Source organism: Mycteria americana, chromosome 1, assembly GCF_035582795.1.
Source record: "Mycteria americana isolate JAX WOST 10 ecotype Jacksonville Zoo and Gardens chromosome 1, USCA_MyAme_1.0, whole genome shotgun sequence".
Classification (NCBI taxonomy): Eukaryota; Metazoa; Chordata; class Aves; order Ciconiiformes; family Ciconiidae; genus Mycteria; species Mycteria americana.
In genome coordinates this window covers 70646476-70673163 of record NC_134365.1, presented here as the reverse complement: position 1 = coordinate 70673163, position 26688 = coordinate 70646476, and the positions used below count along the sequence as shown (strand labels likewise).

The following is a 26688-nucleotide window of genomic DNA, read 5'->3' as shown; positions in this document are numbered from 1 at the left end:
CAGTAAAGACACGAGATGTTTATCCCATGAAATTTATTTGAGTTCTTTTTTTGGAAGAAGGAAAGAATATTGTTCTGCAGAACAAAACGTGGGATGTAATAATTTTCTGCTTATTAGAAGAAAGGATTACTACTGAATAGCCTGGGCAGAGCTGCTAAGCAGAAAATGGGGAGAGTTTGAACCACCATTCAGTGATTGCCTTCAGTTTTGTATCAGCAGAAACCAGATATTGACAAACGACAGAAAAAAACCCATGCATCCACAATTCCATCAGAAGTGGCCCATATATTAAATAAAACTATTTTTAAAATGCAAAACCATTATTGGCTGGAAGTCTTCCATTTAGTGTAGGAAAAACCCAAAACCCTCCTACCCAGGGATGCACAGAGAGGTCAGCTGCAGTCACCTGCATTTTGGGGACACGAACCCTCCCTGGGACAACAAAGCCACTCAGCACTTTCTCCTGCGGGCACCAAGAAGCAGCCAGCCCTCAGAGACCTGCGTTGCCCCCTCCCCGCTGGCCACCAGCCCCCGAGCTCCGGCCACAGCCCCAGCAGTGCCAGGGGGCATTTCAGACACCACACAACCCGGGTGTCTGCCCCCTGGTCAGGGGAGGCTCAGCCCCTCAGTGCTGTGCCCAAACTGTCGGCACCTTAGGACCTTCTCTCCAAAATTCCCACTTTCAATTCACAAAGATACAGTCCAAGACCATGTGTTTCCCAGCTTCCTAAAGAAAGCAGCCCCTAAAGCCCTCAGTGATCTCCAGGCAGATGTAAGACATCAATCCTGTGAAAAAATACACCACGTTATTGAACCCAGTAAGGGTACAACATTTACTATGGTGTGGGAGCCAAAGATTTAGGGAAGTTATACCACCCTTCACAACCACCCTCTTTCCCTTGGAAAGCTCAAAGACTTGGTCTAACTCACTGCAGAGCCATCATTGTGGGCACAGTCACACAAATCCATCCAGACGCTCCTTGGCTAAGGGCAGCACTTACTGCCCCATCCCACCCACGCCGAAGGGCTCTCCGGCACCCACTTGAAGGGTCTCTCTTCTCATCCCAGGGCACAGACAACAACCTAATGAAAGAAAGGAGACATCAGAGAGGTTTAGCCACATCATCCTGCTGAATCAGGCTTAGGTGTCAGGGATGAGAAGACAGGAGCTGCCTGCTTAGGGCAGGCAAATTGATCTGGATCTGCCACAGAGAGTGAGGGTATGTGCTCAGTCTTGTTTCTGGAGTTTCATCTTAAATACACAGTTTTGCCAGGTCATCAGATTAATAGCCAAATACCAGAATTATCAAAGACTAAAGTCTTCAACAAAGCTCTTGAGAAGACAGAGAGATGGTGGTGGGACCCCAGAGTATGCTACTGGCTTGATCTGAACTCAATGCAAGAAAGAGGCCAAGGTCTTAGAATTGGATTAAACCTCTGTCCTCCTGTCTGATTCCTGCCTTAACAAGCATCTGGAAGTTGAACTCATGCACACCATTTAACAAGATAAACATCCTGTTTCAGTATACTTTTTTCCCAAAGGCCCTACCATCACCTGACAACCCCAGCCACACCTTCAGGACAGAGAAACAACTGACAGCTCCCATGTCTTGGCATGATCTGGGGCAACTCTCACACCAACAGGCACAAACAGCTAAGCAAAATGCAAACCTTCTGCCCAAAATCCTCTGCTAAAAGACTAAGACATCTCTCCTTCAGGAAACCATCGGGGCAAACCAAGCACCCACCTTCACAGAACATGAGTTCGCAGAGGAAGCAACACAAAAATCTCAGAAGAAAATGAGAGGAAGGACAAACTGCATTTCTCAGCCATGCTCTCCACCAAGTCTCATTATCTGTCATCACACACCCTACCCAGCTCCTTGCTGCAGGAAGGCAAGGCTTTGAAACCTCTCCCCAAAAAGACACGCTCAGAAGAATGAGAACAAATATTGCGGGGTCTTCTCCTCCTTCTCATAAGAGATCCCATCTTACTGGCCAAACAGCCGGGCTTTGCAAGCTTTCAGAGACTCGCAGAGCACAACTCTCTGATGGCACCAGTTCACCTTGGTGCTGCTCCAGTATAAAATCTGACCGATTCTGGCAGTACCTACACCAAGACTTACAACATCTGGAGTCAAAGCACAACATTGCTGATATTAATAAACTGTCAGCACAGCACCACTAGCTTGAGCATCCAGGAAGTACAAAGGAGAGCAAACTGGTACTTCAGCTGGTCTTCAGGCTGCCCTGAAAAAGCAAATCACATGCATGGCTCAACATGTTATTTTGCAAAGAAAAAAAAAAAAATTGTGAAGTGCATATTGCGTAAAATTTAGCAGTCATCAGCAAAAAGGGGACAGCCTGCTAGCAGTGCAGGTGATCATTCTGATGTTTCAAAATAGGGTGACTTCTCTGGAAGGAGACAATCTTTGTCAGGACAAGTCTCCACATGACTTCTGCTAATAGTTAAGACCAAGACAGAGGTCAGGCATGGAAAACTGTTCTCTTTGAGCCCAGCTAACACCATGTAGTCCACCTCCCCAACAGCACTCACTCTGTGCACCAGCTCTGCACCTCTGTTAACCCTAGCTCCGGTCCCTCGCCCACCATCAGCAGCACCCAGCAGGAACGCCCACCAGACACAAAGCCATGGCTGGCACAAGGAGCTTTCCTAAAGCTCCGCAGAGAGCTGGTGTCTGTTTCCCTGAACTGATGGAGGGACAGTAGGAAGGAAAAAAGGAAGTGTGAAAACCCCTTGACTGGGATGGCAGCAGGCCTCTCATGTAAATGGCTTGCAATTTTAATACTGTCAACAGAATGGAGGAACAGGCTCAGGCTAATCACAATCTTTCCATTGATTTCACTGACCACTGAACCAAACCCCAAGAGTCTGAGCATACTCAGAGCAGATTTAAAGAGAAGGAATCCAGAAAAAAGTAACAGGCAAACACTGCCTTATGAAACTGTTTCGTGATACAACTGAAACATCACATCCTGCTGAGGATGGCTGATGGTGCTGACAGGGAAAAACAGGAAAAAGATTAAGAGACAACCAATTAACTTGTCTGCCCTCAGGTAAGCAGAGCAAAAAGTACAAAGCTACAAAGCAGCTGGGCATCTGCTGCGGGAAAGGCACCCAGAGAAAAATGTGCCATTATACTCCCAACTACTGCTTGCACCTAAATAAATTCTCCAAGAATCAGCAAGCAATTCTGCAAGCATGAGCAAGCAGCAAAGCTTCCCAAGTGGCCTTAACATAACATCCTGCATCCTCTACTGGATCCTGCAGGTAATTTTTGTGTTGGTTTTCCACTGTGCTGTGATTGCTTCAACAGTGCAGCATACTCTTATCTGCAAAATTTCAAAGCCAGTTTGTAACGTGAAATTACGGACTACCTACCATTTATTTCCACATTTCTATATTTTACTCTGACATATGGTCTGCACCTCCCTGAAAATAAAGGAGCAATGTGATCATCGTGACACTCATTAAAAACTCACTAGTCTTCTACAACTTTAAAAAAAATTAAAAGAAACTTCTCCCAACACTAAAAATACCATTCTTCTTTGAAATCACTGTTATCTAAATTACTCCTACAAAACGGCTCACTTTTTCTCTCCTGTTATCACAAGCATAGGCTACATTCATCCCACCTTCGCAGAAGAACTGAAGGCTGAAAGCTCCCAAATTCACACAGGCCACCCACACCATGGGAGCTCTTCAAGAGCCTGGGCCACCATCACTGTCGTGGGGGCATGCTGCTCCAGCCAAAGGGCTCAGAGCCCTTCCTCAGCCCGAGGCTCACAACCCACAACCGCGGAGAAAGCAGCTCCGGGGACACGGGGAAAACCAGCACTAACCCACCCCAGCTCAGGGTAACCGAGGCCGGCTGCAGTGAGGCGGTGGCTGTCCCCGGGCGGGTCCCGGGGCGGGGCGGGCCCGGCTGCTGTTAAAGGGGCTCGGCGGGCCACGCTGCCCGGCAGGATTCCCGTGCGGGGCTACAGCGACCTGCCTGCAGCTGAACACCGCGGCCAAGATACCCCTCCTGGGGCTGGGCACATGGAAGGTAATGGAGATCTCGGTGGTGCCCCCGGCCTCGCTGCGGCCCCTCGCTCCCGGAGGCGGCGGCCGCGGCGGGCTGGGTCCGCACCCAGACCCGGTGCCCTCTCCTGCCGGCCCCGGCCGGGCCGCGGGGGGATCCAGAGCGCTCTGGGCCGCTCTGACAGGCCCCGTGCTGGGGAGGCAGCGTGGGCGGGGGCAGCCCGGCCCGGCGCCCGTCCCTGCCGCCACCCCGGGGCCGGGCGCGGCGCTGCCGGCGCCACCGACGTCCCGGCCGCGTTTCCCCGCTCGTTCCGGCGGTGCCCGCCGGCGGAGTCCCGCGCTGCTTTTGAGCTGTTTTCCCCAGCGTGCTCTCCGTCCTTCTTGCCACTCCCCCCGCGGCGAGAGGTGACCCTTGGGCCTCTCCGGTCCGTGAGCGGTGGCTCCTTCCCTCCGTCCCGCACCCCACGGGGGAGCGCGGATCCCCTCCCCGCCAGGCTCCCGCGGCTGCAGCGACCTCCCGGGCCCCTCTCCCTGCCGCTCCCCATCCCTCCCCGCAGCGACGGCTCGTGTGCTGCTGCAGGGGGGCACTGGGCTCGCCTGCTGCTTCTGGGCTAAGTTAAACCCAGGGTGAGGTTACCTGCAATCGCCTGGTCACAAGAGACGGCTTTAGAAGACAATTAATGCCTTTCAAGCAAGTTCTGACAAAGAGATGTGTACCACTCTACAATGACTGCAAAATCAAACAGTGATCCGTACAATGCCTGAAAACAAACATTACTGGATTGGTCTGAACAAGATATGCCACCGTTTCTTTCCGCACAGCTCTTACGTGCCCTTTCAGGGTACAGAAACACATAGAAATGCACATCCCTTACATCAGCTGCTTCCTCCAGGGATGGAACCTTCACATGACAGGTGGGATGTGCCCGGGGAGGAGCTGGGGTAGAGGATGATACAGTACTCCACCGTGATGTGGATAACTAAGGTGTAGACCACTGCCCTCTCCATCAAAGTAAGATTTTCCCAGCTGGGCAGTTGCTGTTTCTGCTCACAGAAACAGCACTGAGAAGCGAGAAGTGCTGGGCAAGAGGCACTGCAGAGCTCCCTGGCACAAAACTCTGTTCCAGCTCTGGAGAACTGTCCTGATGTTGGGGACTCTGCTCTCCCTGGCTGTTGGGCTGAGCCTGCGTGGGAGTGGGGCTACAGAGAGATGGCTGGAAGCTGGCTTCAAGTCCAGGAGCCTGCATTTGCAAGATGAATATAGCTTTAAGAACACTGCATGGAAGAACTCTTCTTAAAACCCCTTTGTATGTGTTTCTTTAGTTGGTAGATAACTAGGAAATGGCCTGTACACTTTGATTTGGGATCTTAACCTTTCTGTTTCAGTCCCCAGCTGGGCAAGTGACAGTTGCAGTGATGGCTGCCATCAGTGCTGGGTACTGCCACTTTGGCTGTGCCTACGTGTACCAGAATGAGAGTGAAGTGGGGAAGGGATCCAGCAGAAAATCAAGGAAGGTGTTATGAAACGAGAGGACCTCTTCATCGTCAGTCAGGTAAGGATCTGATGACCTAGGATCCTGGGAAAGGCCTGCTTTGTGTAGAACACGTTCACAGGAGGAAGTTCAGAGCGGTGGGGAAAGGCTGTGTGCAATAGCATGGAGTAATTCGGAACATAGTCATGGAAGCTTCTTTTTGTCATCTTATCTTGTAGAGCGTTATCTTAAGATATGCTCCACATCCTCCATTGTCATGGGACTGTTCAAAATATGTATTAAGCTCAAATGGTCCCAGAAAGTGTGCTGTTTTTTTCCCCTGCTTATGCAGGAAATCCTGTATTTGGCTCACCACTGAAATTATTAACTTAAAAAGAGCTCTTTAACCTGTATCTGCCTGTAAAAAGTGGCTTTTACATGTCTTGACTAATGGAACAGGGTCAGTTTTTCAGTTTACAACCCTGTTTGATCACATATGCCACCACAGCACATCCTGCCCTTGGTATCACAGGCCAGTCCTGCTCACAGAGCGAGCCCCATCTGAAGAGCACTAGGATGGCCTCATTCCACATCGCCTTCTGAAGGAGATGGGTACTCTCCTCTCAAGAACAGGACAGAAGGATTACAAGAGCTTTAACCCAGGAGGTCACGGTATGCCTTGGCTTTTTGTCTCTAGCTGTGGTGCACGTTTTATGAAAAACCTCCGGTGAAGGGAGCGTGACGGAAGACTCTTGCTGACCTGAAACTGGATTACCTGGATCTCTACCTCAGGCCCTGGCCTCTTGGGTTCAAGGCACAGTAACAGCAATGCCCTTGGCTTTCCCTCTTGGGAGAGCTCCTCAAAACTGCCAGTAGCGCTTGCAGCACTACTGCTCCTCCAGTCCAGAAAGACCATGTATCTGTTGTGCATACCAGCACTGCTCCAGTGCTGCTCATTCAGCTTTCCTCTGGCCATAGGAGCCAGGATCTTGATCTCTGCCCCTGAGACCGCTGCTTGCACAGCGTCCTCTGCCCTTTTGATACTGGAGATGTAGACCTAGCACTAAGATCAGGCCTCCCAGCTCCAAGCGTGAGTTGTGCTGCTTTACTTTTGGCTATGCCTTGTCTTCTACAAATCCAAAATATACTCATCTGCCAATGACTTAGCCTCCTACTTTGTGGGAAGGAAGGCCGTACTTTGCTGCCTGATGGAAATTCTTTCCTCTGCACGTTACAGAATGACAGAGCAAAGGAAAAAGCTTCTATTTTCCATTTCTGCCTTTAATCACCGAGTCCTTAATAGAGCCCAGATTGAGCTGACCTTTGCTGTAGGAGCCTTAGTGTTGTTCCACAGACCTTGGATTTCAAAAGGTGAGACTTTCTGGCATCCAAGTTTCGTACTTCATGTACTTCAAAGGAGCTGATGTCTCAGTCTATTTCTAGTCTTAGCTTTTCTGTTCTGCTATAGACAGGTTAAGACCTTCATCCTATCTGTTGCCTTTGAGCTTATCAACTGTTTATCATACTTTCAAAGCTGTCATGGTTAGTTTTATGTGAACAAAGCCCTTGAGTAAAAGTGTCATGGCATAATACTCTGACATCTGCACAACACACTAGGTGTAGAGCAGTATGCAGATGTGGGGATCTAGCTCTGTTCTCCTATGTCTGAGATTCTGATTTTCCTAGTGCCACCAACTTAAACTGAGGCTCCCCTCACAGGAGACCTCTGTGTGTACATAATACATTGTTCAGCAGATGTGGCTCACCCTAGACCTAACTTAAATGTCCTTCAGATGTAAACAGGTCCTTATACTCTTCAAAAAACAAATTTAAAAAAAACCCAGTTCTTATTCTGCCTTAATAGGCATGATAGAGGAGTACAGCAAACTTGTTTGTTCTGCTTTGTTCCACAGTGGTGTGACTTGTTTATCTGCATGTGTTTTGCTGAGTCACCACTCTTCTGGGTCCAGGAGATACACCTGTCCTTCCTACTAGGAGGGGTTGCTGGCAAAATGCCATAAACCTGCATGAACAATGTAGACAAATATTAATATTTTCTGTTCTAGAAGTTAAAGCTATCATGGTCCTCAGTTGTTTCCATATTAACTTCCCAACAAAGAGTGTTTCAAGCATTTTCTTTCTCACTGACAGGCAGGGGAGGAGCTGTTTCCCACAGATGACAAAGGCATGTCAATACCCACAACACAGATATTCTACACACATGGGAAGTAAGTTCAGCCACAGTGGGAGAATCATGTCTTCTGTCTTTGGCAGTCTTTTCCATGCTTACATTACCTTCAGCAGTCACAAAGGTCTTATGTATTTATCTTATGGTATACAATGTAGCTTTTCAAAACACACATGCTTAGTCAAGCTGATAATCTTCAGTGCAGCTGCAGACCGGATTGCTTGACCATAAAAACCACAGAACTGTCTTCACCACAGTTCTTAAACTGTTCAAATACACTTTGCAGGAATGAAGATATTTTAGATTGTGATCTTGCCTAAAGCCTGGGGTACAGTGCTCCAGTGCTGCCTCGATATCACATTATTATAATTATTTTCCACACGTAACTAACTTGGTGTTTCTACCATCTCAAGAAATGAGCCTTTGGGCTTTGGTGAGATGGAAGACATGGCACAAGTACACCAGTGTGCACTCTTTCCCCAAGAGACAAACTTTGCAAGTCCAAACAGTTGTCTTTTGCTTCCCATGAAGGGAAACAAGCCATACCAGGAAGAACATCTTCAGGCCCTGTGTTGTGTACTGGATGCTGACTTTGCTCCTCTTTGTGTTAGGCCATGGAAGAGCGGTGGATGCTGGTCTGGCAAAAGCCATTGGTACCTCCAACTTTAACCATGAGCAGATTGAAAGAATCCTGAACAAGCTGGGACTGAAGCACAAGCCTGTAAATAACCAGATAAGCTGCAAAGTGACTGCAGGTGCATAGTTTTCAGGGATTATAAAGATCTCATTACAGTTGAATGAGGAGATGGAAAAAGGGAGAACAAAGTACATAACAGCGTATTAACACCCTATGATTATTTCTGGGTACACTTGAGGATGTTGTAGATCTCCTGTATCCTGATAGGGGATGAAGCTGTGGTACACAAATTATAACTGTAACTTCTTAAATACCTTATTTGTTCTGTTCTTACTAATAGCATCAATCTGTTATTAATAGCAGATAACTGTTCACACAGCACAGGTATTTCTTCTCACACATGCATGCACATATGCATGCACAATTCACTCAGCCACCCAGCTGGAAATGGGAGGTCAGTTTTAACTGTATATGAAGTATACAGTATAACAGTATATGCAGAAGCAGAATAGGTATTGCCACACCAGTGGCTTCCTGGTATCTGCCCTGAAGACTTTTTCATTTATATAAAATAAAAATAAAGTGTGTGTGTGTGTGTGTATACACACATACAAAAAATCACCTAGTCTTTGTCTGCACATAGCAGCCACTGCCCTCTTGTATGCAGTAGCTACATAACCTGCTGTAAATGCTTATTTCTCCAAGTGGCCTTGTGCAAATTCAGACATCTCTTACAGTTCTGAATGCAGTAGTTCTTGCAGGTTCACTAGGAGTACCAGTGTCCAGAGTTTATCAGTCCGAAGGATACTTCAACACTTTCTCTGCATGTAGTTACCAAAAAAAGAGCAGGCTAAAAGAAAAAAAAAATGCACCTCCATCCAAAACTACAGATATCTCTAGAACCCCTTCACACAAACTCACAAGAAAGGGACTTTTATGACAAAAACAAAGAAGGGAGAACAGAGCAGATGCAGCATGTCCTTCTAATCCCACTCCACATTTATTACTGAATATACAAGGCACTGGGGTTTTCAGTGTCTGCTAAACTACTGCTTAGAAATCTTGGAGAAGCACCTCAGAACATGCCTTCTCAGGGCCAAAGAACCCAAAGATGAGCCTTATGAAGTGTTTTTTCCCCAGAGCAATGACCCAGAGATGCAAGAAGCCTTACTGTAAAAATAGGTGCTGTACAAAACTAAGGCTGAATAATACTTTGCAAAGATGGGCACATTAGGGCAAAAATTGAACAGTAAGTGTATTAGGAGATAATCCCTGGAGTGAGTTACAGCAATTGTATTGCTATCAATCTCTGTACTCTTGTGTTGGCAGATTAAATGTCATCCATACCTTACCCAGGAGAAGCTGATCGAGTACTGTCAATCCAAAGGGATTCCTGTGACAGCATACAGTCCGCTTGGCTCTCCTGACAGACCATGGTAAGGCTGCCTTGCAATTTGTGAGAGAGCTGGCATATATTATGCTTGAAGCACTGAGACAGTAAGTGCACCATTAATCATTCATCTAAATACAGATTTCTGGTGCTATCTTTCCTCTGTGTAGGGCTAAGCCAGGGGACCCTTCCCTTCTGGAGGACTCCAAGATCAAAGAGATTGCAGCCAAGAACAACAAAACCCCAGCACAGGTACGTAGGTGCTGGACAATGGGTACCCCTTCCTGTAACACAGGACAGCTAATGGCAACGTAAAGGACAGGCTGGCGCTCTTCATTCCCTGTCAACTGTGGTGCTCTTCCGTGATGTTAAGTAGCAACGCAGGTTTGTTTACTATGTGGCCTGCAATGCATGCTTCTAAGGGCCCTCTGACCATCAACAAGAAACATTTTCTTGACCCATCTTCAGATGCTGTCATGTTTCACTCTTCCCAGTCTTCTAGACCTCATACACCCTCTCTCCTGTGAACAAAGGTGAAACATACGCAGGTCGGCTGCAGTAACCTGCACTTCGGGGACACGAACGCTCCCTGGGACAACAAAGCCACTCAGCACTTTCCCCTGCGGGCACCAGAGGGCAGCCAGCCCTCAGAGGAGACCCGCGTTGCCCCTCCCCGCCGGCCACCAGCCCCCGAGCTCCGGCCACAGCCCCCACCGGTGCCGGGGGGCATTTCACGTGCCACATAACCGCGAATGTCTGCCCCCTGGTCAGGGAAGGCTCAGCCCCTCGGTGCTGTGCCCAAACCACTGGCCTCCATACTGGCCCTGCCAGCCTCGGGGACCGATTCCCTGGGCAGCACTGAATGCTCTGAGCCCAGGGCACCCAGCTCAGGACAGGTGCTCAGGGATGATGGCCTATCCCTCTCCAATCATTTCCTCCGGCAGCCCCTTTCAACCCAGCCACCTCCTCCCACCACTGCCCTGGCCCCACAGCCCCAGGGCTGCAGCCGGGGGCTCTGAGCCCTCCTGCAGCACCAGGAGCTTGCTCACCCCCATGGGGCAGCAGCAGGGCCTGAGCCCACCAACCCCTTTGGCCTCTCCGCCTCCAGCAGATCCTGGCCCCAGAGGGCATGGTGCAGAGACACATGTCCCAGCAACCCAGTAACAGAAGAGTCCGGCACCTGAGCTCCCCCCACACCCCTATATGCATGAACACCCACTCTGGATCATAGCTGGCACAGGGGAGATGTGCAAGGCTAAGTCTCAAGGAATTGATCCCCAAACCTCCTTCTCACCTGACACTCAAGCCATCAAAACAATCAAGGTTCCTGTAACAACACTGGGTGAGATGAGGTTTTGCTTTTGTGGCTGTGTCACCTTTCTGTTTCCTCCTACTGGGCAGGTGACCAAACGCATAATCATAAAGTTGCACACTGAGTTTCATGGGAAAATGGTAAACCCTTTTGTTCCAGAAAAGAGGCACCTTAGGACCTTCTTTACAAAATTTCCACTTTCAGTTCATGAACGTGTAATCCAAGAACATTTGTTTTGCATCTTCCTGAAGGAAGCAACCCATAAAACCCTCAGCAATCCCCAGGCTGAGGTGAAACAGCTCTGCTAAGACTGAATCTACATTCTTATTGAACAATAAAGGTACAATATTTGCTATGGTGCAGGGAGAGCCAAAGGTTTAGACCACTGTCTTTTCAATGGTGTACCTTCTCCAGCATGGGTCACCCAGCGGCCACAGTGCCTTCAGGTGTTTCCTTGCTCCAGCATGGCTCATCTATCAGCTGCAGTTCCCTCAGAAGCAAGCCCTTTTGGCATGGACCTCCTTCAAAGAGTGCACCTGTTTCCAACAGTGTGTCTGAGCCAGGGCACCCTGGGCTTAAATTCTGGCATGAGATAGGGTGTTTACATTGGTTTTGGAGCTAGCTGGAATTGGTTCTGGCTGGCACTGAGCAGTTCATGGTCTCCACACAGGTCACCACTGCCACCCCCTGATACCCTCTGCAATTTATGTCCTTTACATTCCACCCTTCACCTCATTGAAAGATATATTAAGAATTGTTTCATCCTTATATAAATTCTCCTTTACATCATCACAATCTTAATCTATATTCATTATAAACTCCATCCCTTGTCCCTGCAGACCAGACTATTGTAGTTAACATCTCATCAGTGTGAATGTAACACACATCACAAATGCACACCTTTCTCAGCAGACAAAATTATCAGGATCAACACTGCAACAGTCTTAACGTATACTTTCCAAACCCTTCTAAAACTTTTTCCGAGGTCAACCATACTACTGGACTCCCAGCATTATCCTTGGCCATGCCGCTAATCTCCCTCCCTGCTGGCATGCTCCCTCCAGTACAGTACATGCGAGTCACTCCTTGATGTCCTGCCGGCTTATCAGGTGATACCAAGGGGTGGTAGTAACTGTGCTCAGACCTTGGAGCTTTCAGGCCACAGTGTCAGTGATCACCACTTTTTCAGGGTGCCTTCCCCCTTGCCTGTAAACACAATCCAGCAGTCTAAGCCACTGCAGTCGATTACCTCCTTCTTCCCAGTCCCTCTGTGGGGGTGTCTCATCTGTGGGATCAGCAAGATCAGGCCATTGCTCCACACAGCCCTTCACTAGTGGATCCTAAAGCCCGCCTCCCTTGTGCAGGGCAGTGCTTGCAAGTAGAATAGAGCCCAAACTCCCCAGAACTCTGCTCTTCCAAGACAAAAGCTGTATTTGCTCTGGCTTCCCTGCACTGCCACAGCCACTGCAGGGACACCAGTTGCTGCAAGTGTTCAGCATTTCTGTCATTTCACTCTGAGCAAAGGACTGTTGACAGAGTGCTCGCGCTCTGGGGAGCAGCACTCCCGTCTCCACAGGTCTACTTAACCTTGCAACTCAAGCTGCCTGAAAGGGCTTTGTTTTTACTTTGCCATCAGTCCTCAGTTTCCCCCAGAGGTGCCAGGGTCCCCCTTTGAGACAATCGGTTTAAGACCACTCGCTGCCCCTGCAGCTGCAGCCTGGCCTACCTGGCACACAGCTTTCCGTCTGGCCAATTCAGTGTTATTAACTGCTCATTTCTGACCAAAGGCCTCCCCTTTTCCCTGAGCACGCTACTCCAACAAAGATCATCAGTCTGATTCCCCCGCTCTGCTAAGCAGTCCTGGTCTCTCTGAAGCCCCATTAGCAGCACATGGCAAGCCCCAGCACACAGCTGCACCACAGCAGCACACCTCTCTCCCCATGTTTCACAGCCAACCCCTTTGCAGCTCCCCAGCCAGTGCTTTTGGATCCTACATGTAGAGACAGCACTTCACCGGCCACTGGGGCAGGGGCTTGGAGGAAGCACCTGTCCACTCTTACCAATCACCTTCCCACCCAGCAATGGCCTCCCCAGGTCCCTCCTTTCTCCAGCTGTTCACACACTGTCTGCACTCACCCCTGGACACACACTGGCTGCACCATTTCCACCACTGCTTATTCCTAGGCCAGGATCATGGCTCCTTCCAGAGTCCTTCTCATTACTCCAGCTCTGGGCTGTGACAGGGCTGGGCATTCTCCAACAGCTACTGTCCCAGGCAAAAAGGTCTCATCTCAGGGCAGTCTAAACTGATTTATCGCCAGTTAACACAAACTTCATTTCACCGATTCAGGTACTGAGGGGGTAAAAAAGAACATAGAAGAACAAAACACTTCAGTAAATGTCTTTCTCCCCCTTCCCCAGCCTCTGTCTAAGCCAAACACCAGTCCTCTCCCTGTCCTTGTCTCTGCTTCCCCCATTTTCACCACAGATTACACCTAGTCCATCCCAATCCCTCCCCTGAGGCGAGGGCAGCTTGGAGGGTGGGGCTGGGTGTCTGACGCTTTCCTTTACCCCTCAGTCCTGCTTACTGTGTCTTAGTGCTCCCAGGCAGGCAGGCCACTGTCCCCAGGGCTGTCACTGCCTGGCAGGGGTGGCCCAGGCCACGGGCCCCTCATGGCAGCCAGCCCCTTCAGGGTGAGGTGCCACCCTCCTCCTCCCCTGGCAGGGGGACTGGGGGGCCACACTGCTCTTCCCATCTGCTGGAGCTCCGTCACCTGGGGTGGCAGCACCGGTTTCAGAGCCGGCCAGAACCGGTTCTGACCGGCCCGGGGCAGTTCACGGTTTCCTCCTGCCCAGGTCTCCCCAGCCGGGCTAAACCTGCCTTTCCCGCCCAGTAACTGCCCCAGGCTGCAGGAGCGCTTCCTCAGCACTTGGCTGTGCCCAGGGCATGTTTTTTAAGCAGATGGAATTAACGGACAAATACCAGTGCGAAGATAAAAAGCCTCATCCACACTGAGAAGAGAGGAGATCCACTAAAATAGGCTCCTGGCTTGATCTGAACTCAGAGCAAGAAAGAGGCCGAGGTCTTCTACAGTGGGGTTCAGCCAAGACCCTCATATCTGCCTCCCCGCACATGGTGGAACACCCCACTGAGCAAGATAAACCTCCCCTTTTAAAGGCCTCAAGCAAGGGAGAAGTTCCCGCTGCCCTTCCCTGAGATTTGAGCTTGAAACCTGCACGGCCTCACCTCAAAACACCGGCTTTAGCTATGCTTGTATCTGTCAGTACCCCTAACGCTGCAGAGCCCTGTAGCTCTCCCCCTCACGAGTTGAGATGATCGCACCTTGCCACTCTATCACCTCCTTCACTTTGCCTTTGTGCTTTTTCGGCAGGCCACAGTGTCTCTGCCAGTAAAGACTGCCTCCGCAAGGACATACCCACTTCCATTATTTTGGACCCTGTTCTTCTCAAATACCAAACACTGCTGGTCTCCGAAGTCACAACTTGTGCTGAAATTACAATTACTAAATGTAAAGTCAGCAAAACAAACCAAAAACCTCATGATACTACGCATCCTGTTTCAGTGCAAAACCTCGTTCATGGATTAAGAAAAAAAAAAGAAAGACCCTTCCTCCCCCGCGCAGTTCCTCACCGCCAGCACTCACTGTAAAGAAACAGCTGGCCACGTTATCAAGGACACAAGGCGCAAGATCTCCAAGGCTGGCTGCCACCCCGTGACACATCCAGTACTTCTTCTTTCCCCAAGGCCCTGCCGCCATGTGATGGCCCCCGCCGGGCCTTCGGGAGAGGTAAACAGCAGCAAGCTGACTTGCCTTACAGCTGTGAAGGGAAAGCCTCCCACTCACAAGAGCCAACAATAAAAACAAAATATAGAACTTCTGCCCAAAGCCTCTTGTGACAAGATGGAGACATCTCTCCGACAAGAAACCGCCAGGGAAAACCGAACCCAAAGGGTAAGAGAAAAGCACCGAGTTATGTAACCGTTTCGTGATCCCCGTGAAAACACATCGCATCCTGCTGGGGACGGCTGATGGCGCTGACACAAAACAGGAGGAACATTAAAGAGGAAAACCAATTACCTTGTCCGCCCTTAGTTAAATGGAGCAAAAAATACCAAGCTGCAGAAAAAGCAGGGGCCTCTGCCCTGGGAGAGGCACCCAGAGCAAACGCTCGCACCTGAAGAAACTCTCCACGTGTGAGTACGCAGCAAAGCCTCCCGGGCAAGCCTGTTTTTTTCCACTGCGCTGCGACCTCTTCAGCAGAACAGCATACGCTTGTCTGCAAAAATTTCAAAGCCAGTTTCTGATGTGAGATTGCTGGCCACCTACCACGTATGATTACAATCGTGCATTTTATTCTGAAATGCCCTCAGCACCTCCCTAAAGACGGAGGGACAATTTGATCATTATGTCACTCATTAAAAAGTCACTGTTCCTCTTCTGCGACTTTCAAAACACTTTAAAAAAACCTCTCCCAACATTCAAAATAAAGTTCTTTTTTAAATTCACTTTATCCCAAATTACTCCTAAGCCACAGCTCACTTTCCCTTGAAGTGGAAGCTGTGTTTGTCCCATCTGGAGCGGGGAACAGCTTCTCCCCGCTATCACAAGCCAGCCATGCCAAGGTTTCTCTAGCCATCTCACTGTATCAGCACGCAGGGTCACAAGGCTGTGACAAGGGGGACCAGCCCAGGCCACCATCCCTGCCGAGGGGACATGCTGCTCCAGCAAAAGGCTCAGCCCTTCCTTGGCCTGAGGCACACAACGCACAAACAGCTCTTAGGGCACAGGGAGACGCCTCTGCCTCACGTCCCCTCTGTCATCCCCATGCCGGGGACGGCTGAGATGTGACATCGAGGGGACCGAGGTGCTGCGGGAGCGCTAGCAGGCGGGTGCGGAGGCACGACCGAGCACCGCACACCGAACGCCCTTCATGCGAAGCCAGCGCAGCCCCGGTGTAAGCACCGTCTGACACACCCCGGGGCGCTGCGTGGCGCTCACCCCGCCGCCGGGGCTCGCCGACGCGGCCTCCTTCAGCCCTCAGCCCCCACGCCGGACCCCCGCCGTGGGCTGCACAGGGCCCAGGGCCCAGGCCCCAGCCCCGCAGCTGCTCTCCGGGGTACAAGGCCAGCACCGCCCCGCCATCCCCCCCTCCGCGCCGCGGCGGGGCGGGGCGGGCCCGGCCGCTATTAAAGGCGCTGGGCCGGCAGCTGTTGTAGTGGCACTCCCGGGTGGTGTGTGGGGCCATGGAGACCTACGTGCAGCTGAACACCGGGGCCAAGATGCCCATCCTGGGGCTGGGCACATGGAAGGTAACGGGGCTTGCGGCGGTCCCCCCACGCTGGCAGCGGGAGGGCGGCTGCGGCCGGCTGTGCCCCGCTGGGGCCTGGCCCTGCCCGTTACCGCCCGTGCGGGACGGGCGCCTTTTCCCCGGCTCCGCGCTGGGGAGGGAGGGAGCGCGGCCGGGGGCGGTCCGGCCGCTGCGGGCGCAGCCGTGGGCGCCGGGGTCGGAGCTCGGCCCGGCTTGGGGCCCGTTCCCACCCTGGGCCCGGGCACGGTGCTGCCGGCGCCACCGACATCCCGGCCGGGTTTCCCCGCTCGGTACGGCCGTGCCGCTGCGGCGTTTGGGACCGAGGGTTCCTCCCTGCCTGCTGCCCCCTCGCAGCAGCCCGAGCCTGGGGATGTGGGTTGCTGAGGCCCTTGTGCTGGGCTAACCCCCCCCCCCCCGGCTGGCAGCTGCTGAGGGCTTCCCCTCTGAGAAGGGGTGCGGGGAAGTGAGGAGGCCTTGGCCCAACTCTGGAGAACTGTCCTGGTGTTGGGGCCTCGGGTCTGCAAAGCTGTTGGGCTGAGCCCTGCCTGGGAGTGGGGTGACAGAGGAACAGCTGGAGGCTGGCTTTAAGCTCAAGAGCCTGTGTTCAAGATGTATATGGACTCAAGAATGCTGCAGGGAAAACTGGGGGGTTTTGATGCTGTTGATGTGTTTTTGCTGTATTTTAATTGGGGGATTGCTTTGGGTGGGATGGCTTTCTTAGTTTTATCTTGCTAGGGAAAAGGTCTTCAATATATATTGATTAGAGTTTCTTGGGTATTTTTTTTCAGTCTCCACCAGGGAAAGTAACAGCTGCAGTGATGGCTGCTGTTGATGCTGGGTACCGTCACTTTGATTGTGCCTATGTGTACCAAAATGAAAATGAAGTTGGGGAGGGGATCCAGCAAAAAATCAAGGAAGGTGTTGTGAAACGACAGGATCTCTTCATTGTCAGTAAGGTATGGATCTGGTGGTATAGGATCCCAGGAGACACCTGTGTTTTCATAGTAACCCCCCCAGTTCTTTACTTTCCTACTCTGTGGTGCAGCATGGAACAATTCAGAACATTATTTAGGCCACTCCTGAGACAAGCATCTACTTTGCCTCATCCTGTATGGAGAATTATGCAGGGTATGTACCGCTGACATGGGCGATGCTTTGAACTTTTCCTGGCATGAAGTTATGCTGTCATCTTTCATGCAGTATCTGACCTTCTAGTGGGTGACTTTTAAATGAAGTCTGAATTAATGGAACAAGACTACTTCTGCTGTCTGCTGTGACACCATTCAGTCATGTCTGCTGTCACTGCACATACCACCCTCAGTATCATGGGCCAGCCTTGCTCACAGAGCAATCTGTGTTTGAAGATCAGTAGGATGACCTAGTTCCACATCACTTTCCAAAGGGGACAGACACACTCCTGAACAGGACAGAAGGGTTCCAAGAGGTTTAACCTAGGAAGTCATGGTGTGCCTTGCCTTTTTGTCTCTAGCTATGGTGCACGTTTCATGACAAGCCTCTGGTGAAGGGAGCCTGCCAGAAGACTCTTTCTGCCCTGAAACTGGATTACCTGGATCTCTACCTCATCCACTGGCCTCTTGGTTTTAAGGTACAGTAACAGCAATGCCTTTGGCTTCATCTGTTGTGACTGGCAGTTTAAGAGCTATATGACTTTACAACCCGAGTTACTTGCTCCAACCGACACAGATCATCATGTGTCTGTTGTGTACCAGCACTGCTCTGGTGCTCAGCTTTACTCTGGCCATGTGAGCCAGGCTGTTGATCCCTACCTCTGAGATTCCTGCTTGCACAGCATCCTCTACCCTTTTGATCATGGAAGAGGGAGACCTTGAACTAGGGGTGTATTTGTCTGCTGCAAGCATAAGTTATATTGCTCTCCTTTTGATTATTGCCTATGTCTTGTCTTCTACAAATCCAAAATATGCTCAACTGACAATGATGTGGTTCCCTCTTTGTGGGAAGGAGGGCTGTACTTCACTGCCTGACAGAAATTCTTTCCTCTGCATGTTACAGAATCACAGAACAAGAGAATGTTTCTGTCTTCCATTTCTGTCTTTAATCATTGAGTCCTTTAATACAGTACAGATTGAACTGACCTTTGCTGTAGGAGCCTTAGTGTTCCACAGACCTTGGATTTCAAAAGGTGAAGCTTTTTAGTTCCTAACTCTTTTACTGACTGCATGCAAAGGAACTGATGTCTCAGTTTGAATATTTCTAAGCTTAGTCTTTCTGTTAGAGCCTGATCAAAATCTTCTTTCTACTTGTTGCTTCTGAGATCAATTGCTTTTCATAGCATCTGTATCTTTAAAACTAGTTTTATATGGAAAGAACTAGCAAAGTGAAAATGTGCTGCAGTGTAAAAATGTATCAGTGGAAAACAACTGGGTTTGATACCTGGCATGTAGTCCTAACTGGGACACAGGCTGTTTTTACATTCCCTATGCCAGCAACTTACAATGAGCCTCCCTGTGAAAAGACCTGTCAGCAGATCTGGTCCAATATAGACTGAACGTGTTCCAGGTCCTAACTGGGTCCTTATTACACATTTTAATAAAACACTCCATTATGTCCACATAAGAACTGTGTATTTTGTAATATGGAAAGTAAACTTGTAAACTGGCTATAATTCTACATGTGGAGAATTGTTTTCCCCATATGTGTATTGGTGAACCAGGGAACACTGAGTCCAGTAGAAGTATGTGTCCTTATTGGGATGGCTGCTGGCAAAAATGCCATAATCCCATGTGAAAGCAAAAGAAAAGACTGAAGAATGTAGATAATGAATATTAGTATTATCTAATCCATATGTAGGTAATAAGTATTAGTATGTCCTGCAATAGGAGTTTGGTATCATGGTCTTCAGCTGGTGTTAACCTAACTTCCCAACAAAGAGTGTTTCAAGCATTTTCTTTCTCGCTGACAGGCAGGAGAGGAGCTGTTTCCCACAGATGACAAAGGCATGTCAATACCCAGCAACACAGATATTCTACACACATGGGAGGTAAGTTTAGCCACAGCAGGAGAATCAGGTCTTTTGTCCTCAGCAGTCTCTTCTATGTTTTAATTACCTTCAGCAGTCTAAATTGTCTTATGTATGCAGAACTACTTGGAAGGAGTTGCCGGTACAATAGTGGGTTGTTGGGTATCATTATTTTCTGCTTCTAACTTGCTGTGAATTTCCACAGTCTCAAAGAATGAGTCTTTGAGCTTTAGTGAAATGGGAGACATGGCACAAATATACTAGTGCTCTGGTTTTTTTCCTCAGACTTGAACTCTGAAAATCTAAATGCTTATTTTGTGCTTCACATGAAGGAAATAAGCCATGTCAGGAAGAACGTGTTCACTCCCTGTCACATATACTAGATGCTGACTTTGCTCCTCTTTGTGTTAGGCCATGGAAGAGCTGGTGGATGCTGGTCTGGTAAAAGCCATTGGTATCTCTAACTTTAACCATGAGCAGATTGAAAGAATCCTGAACAAACCAGGACTGAAATACAAGCCTGCAAATAACCAGGTGAGCTGCAAAGTGACTGCAGGTGAATGTTTGGGTGTTGTTTTTTTCTAAATAATTACTAAGATCTCAATATGAAGTAAGGCTATAGAAAGAGAATGGAGTAGACACAGCATGTTCTCTCAGTCCCACCCTTTAACTACTTCTGGATGCACAAGGTGCTGGTTTTTTATGGACTTTCTGCACTGCTGCTTGGAACTCTAGCAAGGAGCAGCTCCAGAATACCTTTTTTTTTTTTTTTTTTTTTTTCCGTTTGGGGGTTGAACTCGGATGAGCTTTAAAACTACCTTGAAGTAGAGTAAAACTTAGTGTATATATCTGAGGACCTAACAGAATTGAATGACCTTTTTGCAACTCTTCTGTGGAGAGGCCAGTTCTTGTTGCTGAAGACCAAGGGAACTGAAGAGGAACATGCTTTATGGGCTGCTTACAGACTTAAGGGTTGGGAGGAAGGAGGAAATGGAGTTGCAAGGTAGGCCATAGAGTAGAAGTGTCCAGGTATATAGGCAGCACTTGAATAAAATCTTAGGAAAAGTCAGATTGCAGGAGACCTTGGGAAATAATCTGTAATTCACAGCTCAGAGCAGCATCAGCTGTGAGATCAGACCATGTTACCCAGGGCTTTATCTGTCTTGAAAACCTGCAAGGATGGAGGCTGCACTGCCTCTCTAGGCAGTGTGTTCCACTGCTTGACCCCCTGCCTTGGGTGTATGGGGGAGGGAGGGAGTTTCTTTATATCTAGTTTCAACCTCTCTTGTTTTAGCTTATGCCTGTTGTCTCTTGTCCTCCCATCATGCACCACTGAAGAGCTTGGCTTGTCTTTGGATGACCTTCTTTTAGGTATTGAAAAGCTGCTAGTAGGAGAGCTGAAGCCTTCCCTTCTCCATGCCGAACAAGCCCAGCTCCCTCAGCCTTTCCCAATACAGCAGGTTCTCCAGCCCCCAGCCATCCTGGTGGCCCTCTGCTGAATTCATGCCAGTCTGTCAATCTTTATTCTACTGAGGGGGCTGGGAAGGGGGAAAACTGGACACAGTATTATAAAGGCGGTCTGACAAGTGCTGAGTAGAGGCAGATGATCACTTCCCACAATTTAGTGGCTGTCTTCCTGCTGCCAGGGCTCACTACTGGCTCATATTCAGCTCAGCCTACTATGGCCCCCAGGTTGTTTCTAGCAGAGTTGCTTTGCAGGCAGTCAGGCTCCAGCCTGTTACTGCCAGGGGCTTTTCCTTCCCACGTGCAGGGCTTTGTGTGCAGCCTTGTTGAATTTCATAAGGTTTTTGTTGGCCTGTTTTTCCTGCCTGAGTGGGTCCCTCTGAAGTGGCAGCCCTGCCCTTGAGTGTATTGACTGGTTGTCCCCCAACTTGGCATCACCTGCAAACTTGACAAGATTATAGCCTGGCACAAGTTGTTGAAGAGGACAGGTCCCAGGATAGACCCCTGTGGTGTCTATCTAGACTTGTCCTTGATTGCTGTGGTGTTTGAAGGACTGCAGTCTGGGTTATTGATACCCAATTACAAGAACTGGTTAATTTATTGTGATAGCTTGAGCATATATACTGAAAAGGGATTTAAGACTTTTTTCCAGAAAGCTAATAGGATTGATCTCTGGAGGTCTATTCAACATAAAACAAACATTCTGACAACTGCAAAATTCATAATTCTCTACTGTGTATTTTCATTATCAGTACCAATGTACTTTTAGGGTACTTAGAAGTCTTATGATACCTTTCAACATCTGCCACACCTCACTGCCACTATCACTGTAGCTGATAATTACCCTTGTCTCTTGTGTAGAGGTCACTGGCCTTATATCTCTCTCACTTGCAAATGTTTTCAAGCTCTCTGATTATAGTAATCAAGTTAAGCTTGGAGCAATGGGTCTTGGTCTCTGTCCTTCAAAACTTACTGTTTCTGAAGAAATGCTTGCAAGCCTGAAAGCTTGTCTGTTAACACCTACCAGTTGGCCTAATAGTGATAGTGCTTCCTGCAAACACTTTCTCTGTGCAGAGGTTTCACATGTAATCCAGTAATCCACTGTATTTGGTGTAATTCCCATTAATTTGAATGCAGTCAGTATGCACATTGGTTTTATTTGTGGTGAGAAATTAATTTGGCAAGGTAGTAATTACATTACAATCATACTAGTACTTAGTTCAGTAAGGAAATCTGACTCTTAAGTACTTGATCACTATTACACAGTGTGTCTTAAGATACTTGTTTAAGTGTACATCATAAGCTTTTCACCCTGGTCTAAACATAAGACTAGATAATGTAGCTCAGAAGTTTTTCAACTTGAATGCTGGTGGACAGGTAAGGGTGACTTTGCCTTGCTTATATTTCATAAATTCTACCTATTGAATAGTTGAGAAAATAACCAGATGCTCTGTTACTCTTGAGTAGCTGTGTTTCTGGAGCTGCTGAAGCAAAATAAATATGTATAATCTGTCCTAAAAACTGAGTTACGTGTCCTGTTGTCTAATATTCCACCATGCCCCAGAAGGGAAATGGTCATGCTGGCTTCTGATAACAGCAAGCAGCTAGAACCACAAATAAAGCACTCCAGGCTGTAAACTGATCCCATGTTTTGCACCCTCTTGCTCCACCTGCCAGTAATACAAGTTTCCAGGGTCTTCCCTCAGAATGCAGCAGCAGGCTGCAGAAGGCTCAAATGACAGTGTAGGCAAAAAGGTTCTTCATGTTGCCTGCTGAAAGAAAAGTAGTGCTCCCTGGTGTGGAACTATCCTGAAAGTCCCTCTATGCAAAGTATCAAATACTCATGTTCTTGCCTCCTGACACTTGAATAAGTCCTGTTCCATAATGCGTATCTGTGCATTAGCTTGCCAGAACACAGATCCACTGTTAAGGAGTCTGTATTCTGTTATGTAGATATTCATACAGAAATTCATGGGAAGCACACATGCATTTATAAAAAGTCTTTAATGGCAGTAAGTTGAAGGTCTAAAATCTGTAGCAGTTAGCCATTCTCACTATTTGCAGACTGGAGGTATTCAGTGTGAGTATTGACACAAAGCACATAAAAACAAATGAAACAATACTAGTATTGAAGTTAATGTGGTAGTTGTGGTGAAAAAAAAAACCATTATGGCATGCTTAATTAGGGATGAAAAGAGAACTTTGTACTTACTGGTCTGCTATCCTGTTGTTATGATTTTACAGTTCTCTTGTGTGTACATTTTACTGAACTGTCCTGTTTAAGCAATTATGTAGCTGGTGATCCCATATGTTGGAGATTATATGGATCAGCAAGTTTTAAGGAGTGGTGTTACAGTCCTTGGACTCTTCACTGCAAGGAGAACTACAAATAGTAGAAAGGGGGTGGGGACATAGAGAAAACAAAGGCTGTGTAATATTGCACAGAGACCAGAAGTTAGAACAAAAATCAGCCTTTAATTTGATTAAAAACTAATCCCTGGAACATGTTAAAACAGTTAAATCACTGTCAATCTTTGTACTCTTATGTTGACAGATTGAATGTCATCCATACCTTACCCAGGAGAAGCTGATCAAGTACTGTCAATCCAAAGAGATTGCTGTGACAGCATACAGTCCCCTTGGCTCTCCTGACAGGCCATGGTAAGATTGCTTTGTGCTTTGCAAGGGAGCTGGCATGGATTATGCTTGAAACTTTGAGACTGAGTGCACTGTTCATTATTCATCCAGATACAGATCTCTGCTAGGATGGATCTATGGAGGTTTCTTGCCACTGATCTTCTTTCCTCTGTGTAGGGCTAAGCCAGAGGACCCTTCCCTTCTGGATGACCCCAAGATCAAAGAGATTGCAACCAAGCACAACAAAACCCCAGCACAGGTACGTAGGTGCCAGACAGTGGGTACTCCTTCCTGTAACACAGCATAAAGGACAGCTAATGGCAATGTAAAGGACAGGCTGGCTCTTCATTCCCTGTCAACTGTGGTGCTCTTCTGTGGTGATAAATAGCAATGCAGGTTTGTTTACTATGTGGCCTTCAATGCGTGCTTGTAAGGGATCTTTGACTGTTAACAAGAAACATTTTCTTGACCTGTCTTCAGACACTGTCGGGTGTCAGTCTTCCCATCTCAAGTCCTGTTGCAAAGAAGTGAACCCTTGTATAGTCTACTAAAAGTCTAGGTGGGAGAAAAAGGAACTGAGTGTTAGTAAACTGAATGGGAAAGGAGGCCTTCTATGTGGGGTTCCACCACTTCTCTGTTTGCACATCAGAAAGTGCTGCTTAGAATTCAGGTATGATTTGAAACTTATCTCTGCAGAAATGGGTTAATTCTGCTGAATTGTACAGTTTACAGCAAACAGTTGTTGGAACAGGCTCTGCTTGCCATAGAACAAAAGCCATCCTTTCTCTGACTCAGTGATACGCCTCTTGCAGGTTCTCATTCGGTTCCACATCCAGAGAAACGTGATTGTGATTCCCAAGTCTGTCACACCACAGCGCATTCTGGAGAACTCCAAGGTGAGTCATCAGGAGTGACCTGGGTGCATGGCATGTTCAGGGATGGCATGGCTTCTCTCTGCAGATAAAGCAGCGATCCTTTCTCACCCTTCCTAAGTTGCCCTCAGGCAAGAGGACAGGGCTTTTTCTCTCCATATGTTTACTTACGGTCTACTGAGGGCTAAACTTAAGGTTACAGTTGAGAGTAGAAGTGAAAAAAAACTTTTGGAAATAGTATGCTGGTAATCTTAGCAGTCACGTTATGTGATGCTTCCTGTTCTATGTCATGTGGATGGATAGGCTGACAGAGCTTGCTTGCGGCCCGAGTGCAGTAGCACACCACAAAAGACTTATGTGGAGCAAGCACTGTTAAGAAAATAGTCCTGGTGTCCATAAACCATGTCGCTGTTTTTGATTCAGTAGTCCTTGACTGAAACCAGTATTAGGATTTTGGAAGACACTTAGTTGCATTAGGTGGAATATGAAAGTCTTGTAGATGTTCCTTTGGAATAGGACAGAAAGATGCATCTCTCACAAATGGAGGATGGAGGCATTCTGTAACATTTAAGTGCCCTCCAAGCTTCTTAAAACAACTGGCACATGTAACTGCAACTTGAGATTTTTTTTTTTTTATTTCTTCCTCTCCCAGCTTACCTCTCTCCTCAACTCCAGCTAGTGTAGTGTCAGAAATCCAGAGTTGTCTTTTTCCTTTCCCTCCTTCATGAAGCAGTCATTTCTTCTAACACCCTGAAGCTGTGGACTTGCTCTTTAATTTTGTGAATTTTGCTTATGATCTCCAATTTGTTCAGAGAGGTGACTTCTAGCTGTTTCTCTTGTTAGGTGTTTGACTTTGAATTGACTAAAGAAGAGATGGCAACTATTCTCAGCTTTAATAGAAACTGGAGAGCCTGTGCAATGAGCACGTAAGTGTCAGTGTTTTGGTTGTTGGTTTTTTTTTTCAAGCTGTTAAGTTATCAGTATGTCATAGTTTAGTATATGAAGTTATAGATACTAGGCTTGGTTGAAATTCAGGATATGCAAGCTCAATTTCCAAAGGGGTCATCTTCAAAATAACTTTTCAGAGTAAGATTTTAAATGTTCATGTTATGAACCAAATCTTGATGAGCATAAAGCAAACTTCATGTTCATTTTCAGTTCAGTGTCCAAGAAGCTTTTTGTAGCTGGAATTGCAACAGGAGGCTTCTTATTAATAATTTTTATTTTGTCCATATTGGAGAAAACAGCATGATGCAGACTCAAATTCTTGATTAATTTTGCTTGTGGAATTTATTTTGTCTTTCTGCCATACCCCTTAGGTGTATTATAAAAACTGACTGTATGTTCTTCAGGAGTGGTTGAGAAAGTGGGTGAACATTCAAAAAGTACTATAAAGATTTGCAACTTGGAAGCCTAAAGCCAGATATGAAATCTTTGTTGGAAGGCTGCAAAAAAGGTCTTCCTGGCAGTAAACAGTGAAACCTTGAATTAGTTGTCTACAAAGCACCTAGGTCGCATCGCCTGAAATGGTCAGAGCCCAAACAACAGAAGGCACTGGGGAGTCTTTCTGTTTACAAGTGCAGCATGTCACAAAGGCAGACAGAAACAAATTGACTCTGCTTTTATACAGTTCAGCTCCTCCCTTGGTGGGTCTTTACAGTGGTTACAGCTGCGTATAGTATTCTTCAGACATGACATAATTTTTCCTATTTGATTTCCTTCAGGTGCAAAACTCACAAGGACTACCCTTTCCATGCAGAATACTGAAGATGGTTTCCTGCCTTCCTCCAGACTTCTCAGATACGCTTCTGCTGTTGCCTATGAGTTGTCTATGTAGCTTTCTCACTGCATCAGAGCCCTTTTTTTCTTTTTCCCCTACAAAGATGCAGTATATGTACTTGGTGACTTTGTGTTGTTTTCTTTTTTGGAAGAAGGAAATGCTAAAATGGTTCTGAAGAGCACACTGTGTGGGCTAGTAGATTGTCTTTGCCAAACTGCATGTCTGGAACTGGTAAGCAGAAAACATTGAGAAAGTTTGAACTAGCAGTCACTTTTATTTTGGAATACTGTGAATTGGAGCTAGTGACTATTGTTGTCTGGAAGGACCAGGGCATGGCAGATTTTACATAATTAATGTGAGGTCTGCTTTTTTCTGATTACCTTTGGGTTTGGTTTTATTTCTTTTTTGTAACACTCCATGCTTTTTTTCTCTAGTTGGAAGTACAAGTTGATTTCGAAGTACGGCAATTTCTACATGGGTAGCTCTTTGAAAAGTGTATAGGTCCTGGTTTCTTGGTGATATAAAAGCTGTTTTTTGCTTATAATAAAATATAGTTTCATTA

General features: G+C 47.7%; 2 protein-coding genes across 3 annotated transcripts in view; both read left to right on the top strand.

Annotated features, from left to right (window-relative positions):
* LOC142411494 (aldo-keto reductase family 1 member B1-like) overlaps positions 1-15532 on the top strand; it is a 21438-nt gene extending 5906 nt beyond the window's left edge. Inside the window, exons 4-6 of the mRNA XM_075505483.1 lie at positions 9672-9778; positions 9903-9984; positions 14437-15532. Coding sequence (XP_075361598.1) covers positions 9672-9778; positions 9903-9984; positions 14437-14652 — 405 coding nt within the window. The 3' untranslated portion in view covers positions 14653-15532. The remainder of the gene's footprint in view (positions 1-9671; positions 9779-9902; positions 9985-14436) is intronic.
* On the top strand, positions 4038-26688 carry LOC142411482 (aldo-keto reductase family 1 member B1-like). 2 transcript variants are annotated; one of them, XM_075505473.1, is made up of 10 exons: positions 4038-4070; positions 17164-17331; positions 17865-17981; positions 19317-19394; positions 19785-19907; positions 23392-23498; positions 23652-23733; positions 24287-24370; positions 25190-25272; positions 26071-26688. In XM_075505473.1, exons 2-10 carry the CDS (start codon positions 17194-17196, stop codon positions 26111-26113), a joined length of 855 nt encoding a protein of 284 aa, XP_075361588.1. In that variant the 5' UTR covers positions 4038-4070; positions 17164-17193; the 3' UTR covers positions 26114-26688. The 2 variants fall into 2 exon arrangements, with proteins under 2 accessions (XP_075361588.1, XP_075361579.1); XM_075505464.1 differs by lacking the exon at positions 4038-4070 and adding an exon at positions 16189-16376.

Coding starts and splice junctions, on each gene's coding strand:
- LOC142411482 (XM_075505464.1), top strand. CDS start 16,311: ATGGAGACCTACGTGCAGCTGAACACCGGGGCCAAGATGCCCATCCTG. Junction 17,332..17,864: donor ATCTCTTCATTGTCAGTAAG/GTATGGATCTGG, acceptor TTTTGTCTCTAG/CTATGGTGCACGTTTCATGA. Junction 17,982..19,316: donor ACTGGCCTCTTGGTTTTAAG/GTACAGTAACAG, acceptor TCTCGCTGACAG/GCAGGAGAGGAGCTGTTTCC.